The 17,069-nt window shown below is 42.1% G+C and overlaps 3 protein-coding genes across 6 annotated transcripts in view; 2 read left to right on the top strand and 1 right to left on the bottom strand.

Annotated features, from left to right (window-relative positions):
- The first annotated feature begins 202 nt into the window (after positions 1 to 202).
- skp2 (S-phase kinase-associated protein 2, E3 ubiquitin protein ligase) lies at positions 203 to 4,291 on the top strand. Its single transcript, XM_028418261.1, has 10 exons — positions 203 to 334; positions 957 to 1,207; positions 1,306 to 1,417; positions 1,551 to 1,694; positions 1,909 to 2,043; positions 2,136 to 2,234; positions 2,317 to 2,444; positions 2,637 to 2,688; positions 2,936 to 3,043; positions 3,166 to 4,291. The coding sequence occupies exons 1-10, from the start codon at positions 321 to 323 to the stop codon at positions 3,377 to 3,379; spliced, it is 1,257 nt and encodes a 418-aa protein (XP_028274062.1). The 5' UTR covers positions 203 to 320; the 3' UTR covers positions 3,380 to 4,291.
- nadk2 (NAD kinase 2, mitochondrial) lies at positions 4,256 to 10,627 on the bottom strand. 3 transcript variants are annotated; one of them, XM_028418259.1, is made up of 13 exons: positions 10,492 to 10,619; positions 9,824 to 10,082; positions 9,635 to 9,723; positions 9,456 to 9,544; positions 9,054 to 9,135; positions 8,801 to 8,884; positions 7,322 to 7,461; positions 7,103 to 7,196; positions 6,828 to 6,971; positions 6,669 to 6,724; positions 6,533 to 6,586; positions 6,325 to 6,448; positions 4,256 to 6,242 (listed from the first exon to the last, which is right to left on the bottom strand). In XM_028418259.1, exons 2-13 carry the CDS (start codon positions 10,052 to 10,054, stop codon positions 6,104 to 6,106), a joined length of 1,326 nt encoding a protein of 441 aa, XP_028274060.1. In that variant the 5' UTR covers positions 10,055 to 10,082; positions 10,492 to 10,619; the 3' UTR covers positions 4,256 to 6,103. The 3 variants fall into 3 exon arrangements, with proteins under 3 accessions (XP_028274060.1, XP_028274059.1, XP_028274061.1); XM_028418258.1 differs by having other exon boundaries at positions 9,824 to 10,627; XM_028418260.1 differs by having other exon boundaries at positions 6,828 to 6,923; positions 9,824 to 10,627.
- Positions 10,628 to 11,853: 1,226 nt separating this feature from the next.
- Positions 11,854 to 17,069, top strand: part of LOC114443368 (ras-specific guanine nucleotide-releasing factor RalGPS1-like) — a 45,691-nt gene continuing 40,475 nt past the window's right edge. For both annotated transcript variants that reach the window (XR_003671433.1, XM_028417312.1), the window contains exons 1-3: positions 11,854 to 12,168; positions 15,634 to 15,773; positions 16,722 to 16,826. Coding sequence is in view for 1 of the 2 variants with exons in the window: in XM_028417312.1 (XP_028273113.1) it covers positions 15,717 to 15,773; positions 16,722 to 16,826 (162 nt within the window). In the remaining variant the exon portion in view is untranslated. The remainder of the gene's footprint in view (positions 12,169 to 15,633; positions 15,774 to 16,721; positions 16,827 to 17,069) is intronic.

Here is a 17,069-nt window from a genome sequence, read left to right as displayed (position 1 = left end):
AACGAGAAAACGATGAAGTCATAACGTCAAGCTCTTATAACTAGAATGATATGCCGTAAATAGAAGAAGCACATCGGATATTTTTGATTCCCCTGTTGCAGTCCCGCGCTTTCCGTCAAAAAAAAACGAGGACACCTGAACGCTTCGTATGCCACTACGTATGACGTAGCACGCACGGCGTGCCGAGCATGCGTCAGTGACGTAGTGAAACAGGGCGCTCAGCTGCTGGCGGCGGCGAGTTTAAAGAGGGCTCCAGTGATAACAACTCAGTTTCATGTGCAGTCTTCTTCGTATTTCATTTTCTGTCCGATTCAGGGGAGATGCCACACGACAGGTATGTGTTTGTATATTTTATTATTACTTCTTATTACTGAAGTCGCACTACGGCAAGCTAACCGTTAACGTGCCATCCATGTGTGTAAATGAGCCAACATCATGGCACTACTTGCTCAGAAGTAAGTTCCTTTAGTTATCCTCTGCTACCCATCACAGCCACTAACGATACCGTGTTTGTGGTAATGTACACATGTTAATTTTATGTATATTTTGCAAACTTAGCGCTTTGAGCACCTTCACTAAAGATATTGAGCTTGTAATGATCGATACCGCGCTTTCGCCCTCGCCAGGCCTCTCTTCATGTATACCAGAGGTTCTTTCTTGGTCTAAACTGAAAGCCATTATTGAAATGTGAGGCTATAAACGCAGTGTAATTGAACGCACGTATATCTATAGAAAGAGATGTAACAAAGCACTTTTCTTCTGTTGTTGGAATTTGCGCGGTAGCGCTGCTGGTAGTTGCCTCAATATGGCGGGCAGGGGGTGGCTCGTCTCTATGGGAGGCTGGGTCGCTAATGAATTTTTCTGTGTTTCTACATGATAATAATAATAATAAGCATATCTAATTGTGCCACTGTCTTGTATAGATAAGTGTTACATAAGCTTCTCCTCCCATCCAGTTTACCACTGCAGGAACTGCCCTGCCTAAGTCTGCAGGGCTCCATGTTGTCTCAGTCTAACAGACTGAACAAACGTAAGTCCAGAAGCTGCCTGAGCGAGGGTTTGGACACTGAGTGCACTCCAGCAGAGCTCGTCCAGCAGTGTTCCCCACGACACAAGCATCCACGGCTCATCAGCAAGGGGAAGGAGAATGATGAAATCCAGTTTGTCCTTGCCAGGAGACCTAGGAGGAAGAAAGAATCCACATCAGGTAGGAAACCTCCTACCTTTCTTTCAGAAGTCACTATTTATTATGTTTGGCTCTGAAAAACTGTCCCTGCTCAAATCATGCAACGTTTCTTTTTGCAGGCATTTCATGGGACCAATTACCAGATGAGCTGCTACTCCAGATCTTCTTCTGCCTCCCACTGCAGAACCTCCTAAGAATATCTGTAGTCTGTAAGCGCTGGAAGCGGTTGGTGTAAGTCCATTTTCACAGCCTGGCACAGGAGTGGAGTCTTCTTCCTTCCTCCGTGTATAACTGTTACTGTGTACGGTACTCCTGTGACACTCCTGTTTCATTCTAGTCTGTACAATTACTGTGTCCGTCTCAGGTTTGATGAGGCTCTGTGGCACAGTGTGGATCTGGAGGGGTTGACCCACATGGGTCCAGCTCTGCAGCAGCTGCTGAGGCTTGGAGTCCGCAGGCTGCGCTGTCCACGCAGCTTTGTGGAGGAGCTGCACTTCTTAAACATTGTGTGAGTCCATCTGATGGTAATACTGTGGCCATGTCCTAATTTCTCTATATAGCTCAGGTCTGGGTACTTGGGTACAATGCTCCTTAATGGCAGGATTTTATAGGTCTTTATTTAAATGATAAGATTTTTGATGTTCAGTATTGAGCAAATGAGTCACAGAAAAAGAGAAAATTATTTGATGGTACTGTTGGTTTTGGTCTCTTCCTCTGTCCAGATCCCTGCAGTTAGTTCAGTTGGATTTGTCCAGCTCAATCATTCCTACCTCTGCTCTGGAGACCATCATTTGTCACTGCACACAGCTGGAGTACCTGAGCCTGGAAGGTCTGCAGATCTCGGACACCATCATCAGGTCAGCTTTCAACTCGGTGCAGAAAGGTCCTACTTCCCTTCATCACATGTGTACTTAAGTGGCGTGTTAAGACGTGTTTTCTTCTCTTTCAGCTCTCTGGTCAAGAACACCAACCTGCTGCACCTTAATCTGAGTGGCTGCTCCAGCTTTTCTGCTTCCACTCTGGCTGTGTTACTCAAATCCTGCTCCAGGTCATCTGCTGTTTCTGATAGCGGTTTATTCCACATGATAATGAGTAGTTTTAGTCATCCTCTCTGTCTGTGTGTTTTTCAGGATAGAGCAGTTGAACATATCATGGTGTGACTTCAGCAATGATCATGTGAAGAGTGTTGTTAATAATGTGAGCTCCAACATTACTCATCTCAACTTCAGTGGGTACAGAGAGAGCCTAACATTAGAAGGTAAGAGAGATATTGGAATGAGCTGTAGTTTAATGGATGTTTTTTGCAGCACCAATATTTATCTGGTCAGAATAAATGTTTTTTTTCTAACTTTGTATACATGAACACGCTTCTTTTTGATGTTTGATGTTGACTTGGTACAAATTTCAACCGTTTATAGTTATTGATCTGAAATCATGTCTCATTTCACAGATGTGAAGGTTCTGGTGGAGAGATGCCCTCAAATCCAAACTCTGGATCTGAGGTAAGGTTTTACACTCACTTCTTGTCTGCATAATGAGTATAACTTGCTTTTGGCAGCAAATGACTCTCAATTTTGTGAAGCTAGAACTCAATAGCTTTTACAATTAAGTGATATTTATACACTAGGAATTCATACCAAAGGTGCATAGAGAACAGAGCGTGTGTTCACACATGTTCAACAGCTGTGTGTGTCCGTCATCTGCCCCCACCTCAGTCTTACAGTACTCACCCTGCTTCTGTGTTAACAGTGACAGCACTCTGCTGATGGCTGACTGCTTCAGTGTCCTCAAACAACTCAAGAATCTGCAGCATCTGTCCCTGAGTCGCTGCTATCACATTCACCTTGCTGCTCTCACGTAAGTTACCCACTAAACCACTTTGTACACACACACACACACACACACACACTGTAGGAACTCTTCTGTACAGTAGCCCTCTGAGTTCTGTCCAACTCTCACTATTTTTGTCATATTTCCAGTGACCTGGGTACGATGTTCCCCGCACTGTGCCTGCTGGATGTGTTTGGCCTGGTGCAGGACAGCCAGCTGCCCTCTCTGAAAAAGGAGATGCCTAATGTGACCATCAACTGCAGACCTTTCTCCAGCGTTGCCCGGCCCACACCGGCCAACAGGCTCACTAACTCTGACCGCGCCATGTGGAACAGGAAGTGTCGCCTGAGGTTTAGACTGTAAACCAGCATGTTGCCTTGTGTTTGGTCCTGCAGTATTCCAACATGCATACAGGGTGTTCAGACTTGTGTGCAGGGATGGAGCCATGTCAGTGTTTGCTGCTGATGCAGAGATGTTTTTAGTCTTGCTGGTATCAACAGTACCAGAGGCCGTTCTTTGGGTAAGGCCTTTGAGAGCTAAACTCTGCCAGCTTGTAGAGAAGTGTAATACGTTTGTTTAGGATAGTTTGCAATGTTAAATCCAGCTGTTGTTGGATTGTTCATAGAAACTTTGGATGGATTTTTGAATCGGTTTAAGGTTCTAATAATGTGTTAATTTAAAATGTTTTAAAAAGGGAGTCAGATGAAATGATGTAGGATGTTTACCATTTGAATAGCTCCTGTTCTCTGCTGTAATGATGAGAGCAGATGTTTTAATGTAAAATGATGATCTTTCTTGCAGTACCAAAACAGCTGTCACTTTTCATCCAGGATCTGATCCTAGAAGCTAAACTGTGTGAATGTCTTCAATATGGTTATGGACTATCATCAGTGTGCATGTCTCAGTGCTCCATGTTGCCTGTTGATGTCAAACAGATTGAACTTTAATGGACTTGTAGCTGTTCATTTTTCCTCCTGAGTAAACCAGAGAAGAGAGAAACATGGGTCATTTTTCATTGGATACAATGATCATAGAGATAAGGCTATGCAGTAACGGTGCTGCTCAGTCTCTTTACCTATGTAGTTAACAAGACAGCAGTCCAAACTTCAGTCCATATACTTCAGTGGTTCTGTGGTTGCAGCTTAATTGACTACTGGCAGGGCAGGTTTCCACCACCGGGAAACATTGTAAACAATGTGCCATAAACAAACATGTAGAGTTTAAATGAGCACACAGAGCTTGTTTTATACCACTTTTATCTGGCTCCAAAATAAAACGCCTCCAAACACAATGTGTTTCCATGAGGAGCCTCTCCTTTGGCACACTGCATGGTACAGTTACCTGATTAAATTGTAAGCAAACACCACAAAAGTGCAGGCCAAGGCGCACCATACTGATGAAGCGGAACAACATTTTAAATAATCACGAATACCCAACTGCGTTAAATCTCTGTCCTTTTTTATAATTCAAACATTTAATGTTGAGTGTCTTTATAGGGTGAAAAACAGTCTTTGAAATCCAGTTTAAACTCCTGTCATTCAGGCTCATGCTACTGTTTCAAAATTCATTTCCTATTTCTTTTTTAAAGTTCCAGACATATTTTACCTCAGAGCCACACACCCCTTTGAGCATGGGGTTCTTTCTTTAGTGCAATCTCTTTCTTTTTTTACAGGAACTGTACTTTTAGCAGGGCAAAACAGTTATACAAAATATAATCTATATTCCAAAAATATCTCATCTACTCAACAAACAAGCTGTAACAGCGGCTGTGCTTTTTCTTTACAATTTCTGCACAAATTGGACTGTTTCCAAAGATAAATCGGGTGATATTCAATGTTTTTTCTTTAGTGTTAACATCACAGTACACGTCCACACCAGCAACACATCTATCCTGCTTACTAGCATAACCGGATATGTTATCCCTCCATACCACAGAGCTTAAGTTATGTATACTCAATCTCACATGTGCTAAGCTGTTGCCACAAGTCTACAACACCTGATCAATCTGCTGCCAAATGTAGTCGCAGTCAATTTCCTGTTTCATAAAACAGTGACCAGCTGTTTTGGGAGATTACCAAGTTTCTAATAACATAACCAACAATGAACACTTTTAATATCAATATTTTGAGCAGGATCTATCTTTTTAACAGTTGGCTATACTGGTGTGAAAACCAATCAGTCTTTTGTCTCTCACTCTGAATCATAAAAATCCTCTGGCTGCTGCCTGACAGTAATTCATTTCCAGAAGTAGCACCAAAATATGAACAGCAGTGTTCATCTGTGACTCAGACCTGGTCACTGTACTATGCTGCCATTCACATAGATTCACACTGCTGCCTTGTACCCTGCCAATGTGAGACAGCCCCTTCATCCTCCCCTCTACCCAGCTGGCCTGAGTATGCATCACGATGTCTATTAGACAAACAATAATCCACTTCTCTATCAATCAAAGTGTTCCTCACTCAATCTGTCAGTAGCTTTCTGAAATAAGAAACTCATTTTAATAGGGGAATAAAACCCAGCCCACGATCCTGACACAAATCATCATCAAAGCGGGGATACTGTGACTGAAGTCACTGCTCTGACCGATATATAGCCTGAAGTAGATACACACGTACAACAGTCAATAAGCCATCCTTGCATTTGATCTCACCATCAGAAATGGCATGAAAATTTACCGGAGTGTAAATGAGATCAAACAAATGCTGAGTTCATAAAGTGTGTGGCTCCTGCACTCACTGAGGGGTACTGCAGGTTCACAAATCAGCATGATGGTGTGACTCGTGTGATCCTATCCCTCCCTTACCTCAGACCCTCTATGTGGCCTTAATGCAATGACGGGCAGTTTATGTTAACGTGAACATCTGACACTGTCATAACTTATTACAGCATAGGGAGAGTAGGATGAACATTACGGCAAAAAAGAAAATGAGAAAACTGAATTGAAAAAAATTCACACAGTCAATACCTTTTTGTAAGGTATAAAATTTTTTTTTACATGTGAAGGCTAGAAGCTTAAACTTCCCTTTGACCACATCCTTCATTTTGATTTGAAACTGGTCAAACGTCACATGCTCTAAACTTGTCTCAGTTTTCTAGCAAAACTGTCCGGAGCTGGTCGTCCGCGCTCATGCTGATTGTAGCAATGGCACCGTCATTGAATTCAAAGGAAGTCCCACCATCCACCACCATGCAGGCATCCCAGCACCGAGAGCGGACACACACCCTGAGGGAGCAGAGGTACAGAGCTTCAGCTTTACAGCTTCTTTACCATAGGACTTCTTATCATACTGAAGAACGTCACTTACTTGCTAGCGAAGCCTCTCTGCCGACTGCTGGAGAAGACTCTGTTGACGATGGGCTCCCTGATACTGTAGAACAAGCGGCTGTCGTCCGGACTGAACACCAGAGACTCATTGTATTCTTGAGTGACTGTACACACACAGACATCACTGCAACATTAAAGGGAGGCCTAAAAATAAATGTGCTATTATAACAGGAGAATTAAGACCTCACCTTTTTCAATAAATTCCTGGTTAAGTGGGATTTCAAGACCTGTTTGAGATTTTCCTGAAAAAAAAAACAGACATATTGAAGGCATAACTCTAATATTATTTACTTTAGAACACAACACACATGCACATATATGTACCAATTTTAAGAAGCTCCTCCACTGATTGTTCATCAAGTTTGTTAATGTTGTATGACCTGTGGACAGCAAGAAATGAAGTCATCATTGAGCTGAAAAGTGAACATACCGATTAGGCCCTTATTAAATATTTCACTCAGTGCTGATTATACTTATGTGTACCAGGCTTTGGATCCTGTTCCTGTGCAAATGCTGAGTCCTGAGCTCTTCTGTTTTTCCCAGGGCCCATCGTCCACTGACATCTCGTAGTAGGAGGCCCTATGGAGCAACATATTAACATGTGGTTTGAAGGTTTTTAACTTCATCCTGTGGTGGACAGAGATTTTCTCTGATGAGTGCTGGATAGGGGAGCAGGGTGGTGATGGGGCTGGGGATTAATGAGGGTTACAGCATGCACACAGATCCACGTGTTAAGGATTTAGTCATTGTTGAGGTACCTGGAGGACAGAGACTCTCCAATGAAGATTTCATTCAGACTTCTGATAGGGAGGAGGCTAGGTTTAGAATAGCTCTGATGTAGTACTCCTGACCCTGGAAATATATTACAGAATCAGAAGAACAGCTGCGAAAATGTTAAACACACTTTTAATAATGTTCAGACAATGAAACATATATTATAGATTGACAGGGACCCATTGCAATAGGTGGAGACATACTCCGCTGGCTGTCTGTGGTGGTGATGCGGTGAGCTTGGCTGTGCTGCTCCAGGCTTAGCTGCTGTTCATGTAGGTCCACAGGAGTGGGATTTATTCCTGTGCCTTCTAATTGCAGACGGATCCTCTGGCGCCACAGCCACCTGAAAGCAGCACAGGAAAAAAAATGAGGAGAGAAGATCTGCCGTCTCGAATCACACAATTAATCCAGACAGTGACCCCTTAGAGCAGCTAGGTGAGTCAATGAGACAACGTAACTGGATTTAGGAGATCCCACTGGGTCTAAGGACACACCAATGGGCTTTTAGACACCATGTGACTGTTTTCCAGACAACACAGGTTTAAACTTGCTTTGAACTCTAAGCTAATGATCGTCAGCTCTAAGTGCACAGCGAAAATTGGAGATTCAGAGTTAAACATTTAGGAGTTGACTTTAACTCCTAAAGTGTAATTTCAACACTTTCAGGGTTAAATTGGGTCTACTTGGGGAGTTGCTTTAGAGAGTTGATCACATCAGTCTTAACTCAACACTGCAGAGATGTAATTAAGCTCCGCCTCCCACCCTTTAAAGATGTTATTGATAATGGCCGCACAGCAAACTGAAACTTGAAAAAAAGTTATTTTCCAGTTGCAGCAAATTGGTACATTTAAAGGCTTTTTATTGGAGATGGGTGGATGAAGCCTTGTGAAGCTTTGAGGCAGCCTTTAGGGAGTATGTGTATGTGTAACATAAGGACAGCTGAAGGTCTGGGTGGTTGAGTTAATCCCCTTCCCCACCTGGTTGGCTATGTGGATATACTGACCTAAGTGGACCTCTAAGTCTTGCAGTCTTGTCTCATATATTACCAGGTTTGTCATGAAGTTCCAACACACAGGTTGGTCAGTTTCATGAGGACATTTTGAGCATAAAATTGTGGTCATGAAGTCTCATTCATCAGGGTCATATTATGTCAATAATTGAACCAAAGCAACAACTCTTCTTCTGTGGACATTTCAATGCTCACCCAACCACCCTCACTCAGCAACTAAAACCCATCCCCAATTGAGGAGGCCACTGTCACTTATGGTGCAAAAAAGTGAACTTATTAAATTTTACAGTGTACCCAAATAGTAAAAAAATGTAACTCTGTTATGTGTCAAATCCCCAGGTGTTAATATAACTCCACTGTGGGAATTAAAAAAGGAACTTTGACAGAGTGTTTAATGTTTAACAATTTTGAAAGTGTTGATTTAATTCCAGAAAGTGTGGAGACATAAACTCCAGAAAAGTGTTGAAATCAATTAATTCAACACTGGACTTTTTGCTGTTCCTACTATATATTTTCTTAGTAGTACATAAGCTGACGCCAATCTAGGTTTTAAACTAGTAAAGAGACGACGGAAATTTATCTACGAAGCATACACAGGGGAAGAGTGCAGCTGGTTCACGAGTGGGAAGGTGTGAGACAGCGCTCAAGTTCGTAGTCGTTGATAAATACACACCTGAACTCACCACGACAGAGCTTGTCAAGTGCTTCTGGGAAGGCACGAGTGTACCGCACAGGCAGGCACAGGTGACCTTCTGACCTTTAGAAAGGGAAAACTGCAATAAACTCAGTGGCACACACATGGTGATAAATGTTGACACTGTAGACTAATTAGACAATATTATATGTTCAGTAGCTCTTTTCAGTCAAGCTACAATACTGTATATATTCCTAATGCAGGCCTTTCCCAAACTGGGCTGTTGTTTTACCTCTCGGGGTCTGTGTTTACTCCAACAACTGGTTTGTCCTTGCTTAAAACCTTACTGGCAACAAGTAGCATTGTTCCATCACCTAACAAAACAAACTGCAGTTAGAGAACTTGTATTGTGTACTTGCATCCGTTGTCTGAAGCCTTTGTTCACTTGACTTTTTGCCCCCTGGGTTGAATAAGACAAAGTCCTGCCCATTCTATCTGATCACAAAAGTTGAAGGTGAAGGAAGATTCTTTAATTCATTGTTCATTTATGTGAACATATGGCAGAAATCATCATTACAGAAGCCTCAATTTGGAACATCCTACTTGTTAGTGATGAATCAAGGGCAGAGGAGGGGCGCAGCAAAAAAAGTGAAGTCAAAACCACAGTGACCAAATATTGATATATTATTCCTACCTCCAGCAGAGATGACGGTATCTGCCCATCGCACTACCTCTTCATCATATTCTCCTCTCTTCACAACTCGTACATCAATACCTTCTTTCCTGCAAACACATAATTACACAAGTAGAGTCCCAAGGGGAAACACTTCTCTGTCTGCCTATAGAATGTGGTCAGGAAAGTCATAATCTTACCGCAAGCTCTGCACAATATGTTCTACATTGTTAGTGTGGATATTGTGTCTTTCCAGTAGACCGCTGTAGCTGGAGCCCTTCATAGCAAGCTGGAAAAGACACCAGAGAAAGCAAGTCAAACAGTTAAGTAACTGGTTTGTTTTGCTCCTGGGGTCAACACGCGTGTCTGAAAGTAAAATCCAGTCTTACCAGCTGTTTCAGATCTTCCTCAGAGAGCCCTGCATAGCGATACCTCTGCTGTTCAAACTCATACCGTGTAGTCTTTGTGACCACCGCCACTTTTTCAGGTTTGAATCCACCGTTTGGATGAGATGAAGCGCTGCTAACTGAAGTGTGGAGGGGGTGACGTGAGTTTCCATACAGAAGGTTAACAGCTCGATGCCCGAGGCACAACACTCTCACCACTGTGCGGCGAGCCATGTCTTCAGAGTGACGGACAGAAACTCGACTAGAAGTCCAAATAGAGTTAAACGAAGATCCGTGTAATAAATGCTGTTACGTAGTGGACAAATTGGTTCATGGCAGTCCTCCGGCCAGATGCAGTTTTAGTGCAATCGCAGTCAAAAGTCAGACACACATCCAGCTGTCAAAGAAGGTCACCAAGCTTTTTTCCCCAGCGACCCTTTTCCAAGTCCGTGATATTATTTTCCCAGGCAAATATTTCTTCATGCGCTTAATACAGCAGCAGCAACAACGTTTAGCATGCTAATTACCCAGTTACAATACAACCCGTATTTGGTATGGTTAAAAGCTCGCATTGCGTTACCAGCTTAAAAGCTAAAAGTAGCTAGCAGATGGCTGTTACAAGTCGTAAGCTTTTGATATCACATTTTCTGTGTTTCCCGCTTACTACTCACAGCCCTATAAACCGTCCAACACCTCTCAGATCCAAAAGTCTTTGACACAAGAAGAAACACACATGAGCAGGTGAAGAATAAACGACAACACCAGCGAACAGTGAGTGACAGCACGTACCATGCAGCCTGGCACGTACACAAGTTGTACGTAGGATACGTACACGTACACAGCTTGATTGGCTGCTCCAGAGCCGGGACGTTGAAAGGAAGCCACGCCTCTTCCGGGCGTCTCTACGGGACTTTAATTCAATTTTTACCGTGGTTAAAAACCTGCGTCTAACCGCGAGCTAATTCTCCTTTTATAGCAGCTTCCATCACTATTATTTTAGATTTCACTCTTTTCAATAGTTTCTTATTTTCTCCAACATAGTAGAGTTGCTAATATAGACCTCAATAACATCATCATTGCCTAGTTTTTGTGTTTGCATATACTGCCTCCTAGTGTTGTGTCTTTGAAACTGCAGCCACTTCCTCTGAGGAGGGCAAAGCAAAAGAGCTGAGGCCAGTCTGTGTGGAAAAATACTGTATAAAGTAATATTTTAAAAACAATGTAATTATTTACGAGTCTCTGTTCTACTGGGGGTACTCCAAGACTAAACTGGTTCAATATCTACCAGATATTTTTGTATCATTATGTCTTACACATGCAACCTCACTTTGACATTATTACATTGAATCAGCCATTTTCCATTTTACCAATAAAAATGTTAATCATCTGACCATCATTCTCTTCTCTTTTCAGACATGTCTTGTAATTATTGGGCTTATTTTCTGTCATGTCTCAGTGAGAAAAGCTGCAGATACAGATACAAATAGAGATACTGTGCATATACCTCCCACTGTTTCTGCAAATGTCTGCAGAATCCTGTGGACTCTCATTAATTCCACTAGGGGACACACGAGAGCAAGGATGAACCAGCAGAAAGGGCATACAGGTGGTTCTATGAAGGCAGTACAGCCGGCCCAAACCTCCAAATAATAAGCTATAGGAACAATAATTGAATAAATCCAGGCACTATATGCCAGTATTCCACTATCACATGTCTCCTTTATCTAAACAAAAGTGACATTTACATGTCATTTGTGGTAAGACTACTAACAATAATAATCTGGTTTGATTTTTGTTAATTTAAAATAAAAAGTAAATACGTGAAAAAATGGAATCCAGCCTGGCTTACGCACGCACCACAGAGAAAGTGTGATTTACGCGCTTAGGAATGAGTTACTGAAGGCATCATGGATGCACCTGCGTCTGAAGGACGCTGTCTTGGAGCCGCTCTCTGATTGGCCAGCTGTCTTTAGAGGCGGGATCTAAATGCGGAGCCGAGCGGATGATTAGGCAATATACCTGGCTGTCAAGACAAGTGCGCCTACCTGTCACTTCCTGCTGTCGGTATATATTCATTTTCGCTTGTATTTTGACTTAGGATAATTTGGCACATCACTGCCATGTTTGAATGATTTCGTCTAATGTATCCCGCACGGTTTGTGGAACCTGCGGACCAAACGTTACGACCTTGGCTTCATGTTCGGCTTAAAGGAGTAAACCCCCACTGGACACTGCTGGGAAAGCTTGGATTTATTGAACCGCAGCATCTGGGCTCGTTTTAATGTGGACTCTTATTGTCGTCTTTATGAAAACAGAAGCAGCAAGGAGGTGCTCTGCTTCTTGGAAAGGTAGGCATGTTTTTACGGTTCGCAGTGAGGCTGTGCAGCGCTGCTTCACACGGCAACAGCAGGCCTGGCCGCGGGCTTCGTATGGGTTATAAACACCGTGTAAATGCGCTGCTGCGTATCGTGACAGGGCACCGTGTGTGGACAGATTAACTGTGATTCACGGAGACATGGCTGCCGTGTTGACATTTGTTGTTCGGGCGCGTGGATGTGTATCAGTCTGCGACCGTTGACGGGATTCTCAGCTGCCAAAGCTTGTGTGTGTGTGTGTGTGTGTGTCAGCGCTTAGTGGGCCTTAAGCAGAAAATGACCCTCCAATCCCCCAGAAACCCCCCGCAACGTCTTATGTAGAAAAAAATAATAATATTCTGTCCATTCAGTAAGTAAATAAAACGTTTCAAACGTTGCGGTGAGTCGCAAATGGTCGCTCTGTCCGATTGTAATAAATATGATAGTATCTCTTATATTATGACAGAACCTCTTCAGTGCATCTGACACATTCTATCAACGTCCAGACTGCGCCGGACACAGTCAAGGGCTGTCTGACCTGCTCGGCTGAGGTGTGCAGACCGACTTGCTGCTGCTGGTCCCAAATTATAAAGGTCTGTGGGAGAAACAAGCATTTCTACAGATGTTACACTCAACCTGGGTAACTGATCAGGGATCAATGAAGTATCATCTGTCTATCTAAATATTGGCCATTATAAAGAGAGATTAGGCACAATGTTAATATTGATAAGGCATCAGCATCGACCCAAAATGGCACGGACAGGTAGATAAGTTGACACTGACTAATACTCACTAGGTCCCAGTGTGCACAGATTCAACCAGTTTAAGGAGAGGTCTGTGTCAGAACTGACTGAAACCGACATCTATTGACCGATGACATTATTTAGAGGCTCAACAGAATGTTTAAAGGAACCACAAAAAGACAAAAAAGGGCTACATGGACCATATTATTTGAAGCTTTATATATGACTGTCCCCGTGGAAGCCATCCTACACATGACAAAGTGTATTATTTACATTGTACACAGTGAGTAAAACATGTACAAAGTGCAGGCTCAAATTCAGCACTCCATCACAATAAACTTAAAAGGAAGAGTTAATTACTTCAGCTTGGTTTACTGCTGAACTCTCTGTGGGAGAAACTGCTTTGCTCTTTTAAATGTGAGCAGCTGAGCCACCATCAGCATCCATTGTGAGCAGGAATATCCCCGTAGTGGAACTCCCACATGCAGTGTGGGCAAGTGTGCACACAGAGAGTTATCAGCATGCTAAAAGGAGACCCTGATTGGGAACTGTGCTTTAATATCTCTTTTACTTTAAGTCTCTGTGATGCAGCTATTGTTCATTGTTGTAAGTATTCCTTTCCAGAGGCACCTGCTGGTCCTTTCACATAAAAAAACACTAAGACTGTAAAATGTGTGAACATGACAGCTGGATGAATAGATGGACTTTTTTTTACTCTTGTGTAAGTGAAAACCCTAATTTTTGTAGTTGTCCCACTTGCATTTTAAATACCGGTAAGTAAAAACTAAGACTGAAATGGCTATGGAAGAAGCTGTGATGGATCATAGTGCAGTATTGTGCAATATGTTAAAATTTCTAAACTGTCAGATACAGTTATCTCAGAGTTTATTGGAAAGGGAATATTATGAGGTTATGACTGCACACAGCTATCCGCTGTCTGAGAATCCATTGTGTATTCTCCTATGTGTTTGACAGACAGTGCTAAGGATAAAAAATCAGGGGCACTCAAAACGTTTTCTTATCACCTAACAAATACACCCAAATGGTTATTTGTGAGTAGTGAAAAGTAGAGAAGTAGAGAAAAGACCTGTTACAGTACATGAGTGGGCTATGCAGTAGGTCTGATTAGCAGGAGCCTAATGTGGCAGCCATCTTTTGGTTCATAAAAAACTTAATATTCATATTGTGTTTAAAACAATTGTTGTTATAGGAGCTAAACCATCTTTATATTTTGATGTCTGCCCTCAACTGTTCTAAGACATCTGTGTAGTAAGAGTAAGAATGCTGAGTCCATATGGAACACAACATGACTCTGAAAGGAGCTGACTAAGAGCTGATCCCAGACCTAGAGATACTGGGATGAGATAACATTGAGCCCAGCACTCCTTAGCAATGATCTTAGCTTAACATGATGAGAGAACGGCTATAAATGCATGAGTCATCCTCATCGACAGTATGTGTGGGACAACGGCCAAGAACATGAAGAAACAGTAAATTCATTGTCAACAGACAGGAAAGTGGAAAACACTTGGGAGTTGCTTTTTGCACAGTAGATGGCTAGCCATTTTCTGCAACATGCTTACCTGAGTCCACTTTGCATTCCACATTCCACAGTGTGGTGTCAAAGCCCCACATTGTTAAATTTTTATTAATTTTTTTTCAGGTTGTTCATGTCACTCTATGTAACTCGTCTTTGTGTGTAAAATAGCACAAATGCGTCTTTAATACGCAATAATTCTAAAAATTTGTCCATGTGCTTTTGTCTTTGTTGGGAGTGAGCTTCCACCTAGCAGCTGATATTAGGGAAGAGAGAAGATAATATATAGCTGCTAGCCGTAGCTAGTAATTGTTCCTGTTGGATTTCACGCTCTCTTTCATCCATCCCCCATCCTACAGGATGGCTCCTTAAAATTTGATTACCATGCTGCTACAGAGTTAATTTAGCCCTGACCCCTTTTTGCAAACCTCTGAGGGACTCCCTTAAAAAGGTGTTTGTTCTGAAAGAGGGGCTTAATTATGGACACGGGGGCGTGCAGCAGTAATATGAGTACTGTATGCTACAAAGAATTTTGCCTGACAATGCAATTATTTGCCAAGGTCTGTGAAGCTTTCAGTTTTGCACAAAATACAGCTGAATCTCTGACATATACGTGCTGTATGTGACAACAGATAATTTGCAGCCCTGCTGCAATTACCCTTGGTGCTGATGCACGTAAGACAGCAAGCACACAGCATTGTATCTGAGATAAAATCAAGTTACTAGATTGATGACTGAAGAGTGTGTTTCATGGACATACTGACTACTTGGCTAACCTGTTATATTTAAGAATTTTAAAACTATGTGAGAGAGCAGTGGCAATTCTGAGTGGAGGCTGCACACATGCAGAATTCCAGCTGCACATTAGAGGGCAATATAGCACTGAAAATAATCACTCCTGTTGATGCTGCTGTTATATGCCCTGCACCTATGCTGCTTTTATAGTCTGCAGCTCTGGGAAAGATTTTTTGTGACATGCTACAGTAGAATTTAAAATGTATTGAGAGTGAAAGAGGTTAAAGAAGTGAGCGATGAAACAAAGTCACATGGCTTAAGCCCAAAACTGGAAGGCGTTAGGCCATATCTTAAAAGTAGAGTAGCTTCCCGAACCCACACTGGGAGGTGAAGGGAAGTAAGGAAAATTATATCAGACTAAAGATGTCTATCCTCTGTCTTCAGGCATGGATGAAAGGTTACCTGTGCCCTCCAGCTGAAGGCCTCTGTTGCCCAGACCTGTGCATCCCACCAGTCCCTCTGTGAGCATGTATCGCAGGAACGGGCTCTCAGATGGCACCAGCATCAATTCAGTCACCTCCGAGGTAAGAAAAAGCTCCAGTAATGTTCATTCTTAGTACCTATGTTAGCACCTGGGCCTGGAAAGGGTGACTTCAATCTGGTAACAAAATGATTTGTTACCACAGTATAATAATGCATACATGCACTGGTAGAACATGGAGGCATTCTGAGCTTAATGTGTATTTGACCGTTATTTGATGGAAAGTCTAGCTCTGAATTGGACAAGCAAGCTTTCCAGCTTCGTGTTGCTTTAGCACCAAATCTCTTTTTATCAATCTCCAGCCCCATTCACGTAGTCTCTTTCCAAAACATTAAAAAAATACCCTGAGTAGGGTGAGTGTTTTGATTTTTATCCTAGTATAATTTTTAAAGAAATGTTCCGTTTGGATTGTTGATTAAAATGCCAGAGCTGAGTCGTATTAACCCAGGAAGAACACAAAGTCAGTGCTCAAAGCAGATCGAATCAAGGCTAAGTAAACATGCAAAGAGAAACATCAGAGGCATTTATAACATATTACCATAATTTGAAATAGGTAATTTGCCAGGAACAGTGCATCTGTTTTTAACTTGTTGGAATCTTTGAATCATTGTAATAAGCCGGTGAATTGTATTATGCAAGGCTGTATTTTCTGTTTTGTTGTGAACCCATATTTACCCGAGTTTTGTGTTTTGCACTGTGTTCCTTTCATCTTTAGTGTTTGGAACAGTTTCACACAAAAACATACTATATTCCAGCATGGCACAGTTATTGCAATAAATACATTATCTGCCACACAAAAGACTTACATAAAACATTCCTTCTGTCCTGTATCTTTTTTTTCATCAATTATCAGGCCTTTAGTGTTGACAGAAACATGTGTAGATGAAGGGATTATAACATAGATTTAGAGTTTCATGCCAGAAGTTGTGCATGTAAAGGCTGGTTATGTGGGTGTAGAGCAATTACAATGACAGTCAATTAATGTTTGCAGGCAAGCAGTAGCTCTGATTCTCTGGATGGACCTTGTGTGGACTACGCCAAGAGCTACGATGCCGTCGTCTTCGATGTGCTCAAGGTGACGCCTGAGGAGTTTGCCGTGAGTATGCTATTTATTTTGTTGTACTTTGTACAGGCAAGTAACATGAACTTAAGGCATATACCACAGCATCTATCGCATAAGCTCACTCCAATGACCTTAATAAAAAATACAACTCCACAGGTATAGTCCGATGGGATAGTTTGAATTGATTGTATATTCATTTTTATTGTTTGAATTAGCTTAAAAAAAGTCACTTCCCTTCCACACAGGATTCAACATCCACCTAAGGCTGCTCAGACT

This window comes from Parambassis ranga, chromosome 12 (genome assembly GCF_900634625.1).
Source record: "Parambassis ranga chromosome 12, fParRan2.1, whole genome shotgun sequence".
Classification (NCBI taxonomy): Eukaryota; Metazoa; Chordata; class Actinopteri; family Ambassidae; genus Parambassis; species Parambassis ranga.
This window is presented reverse-complemented; position numbering and strand designations above follow the sequence as displayed.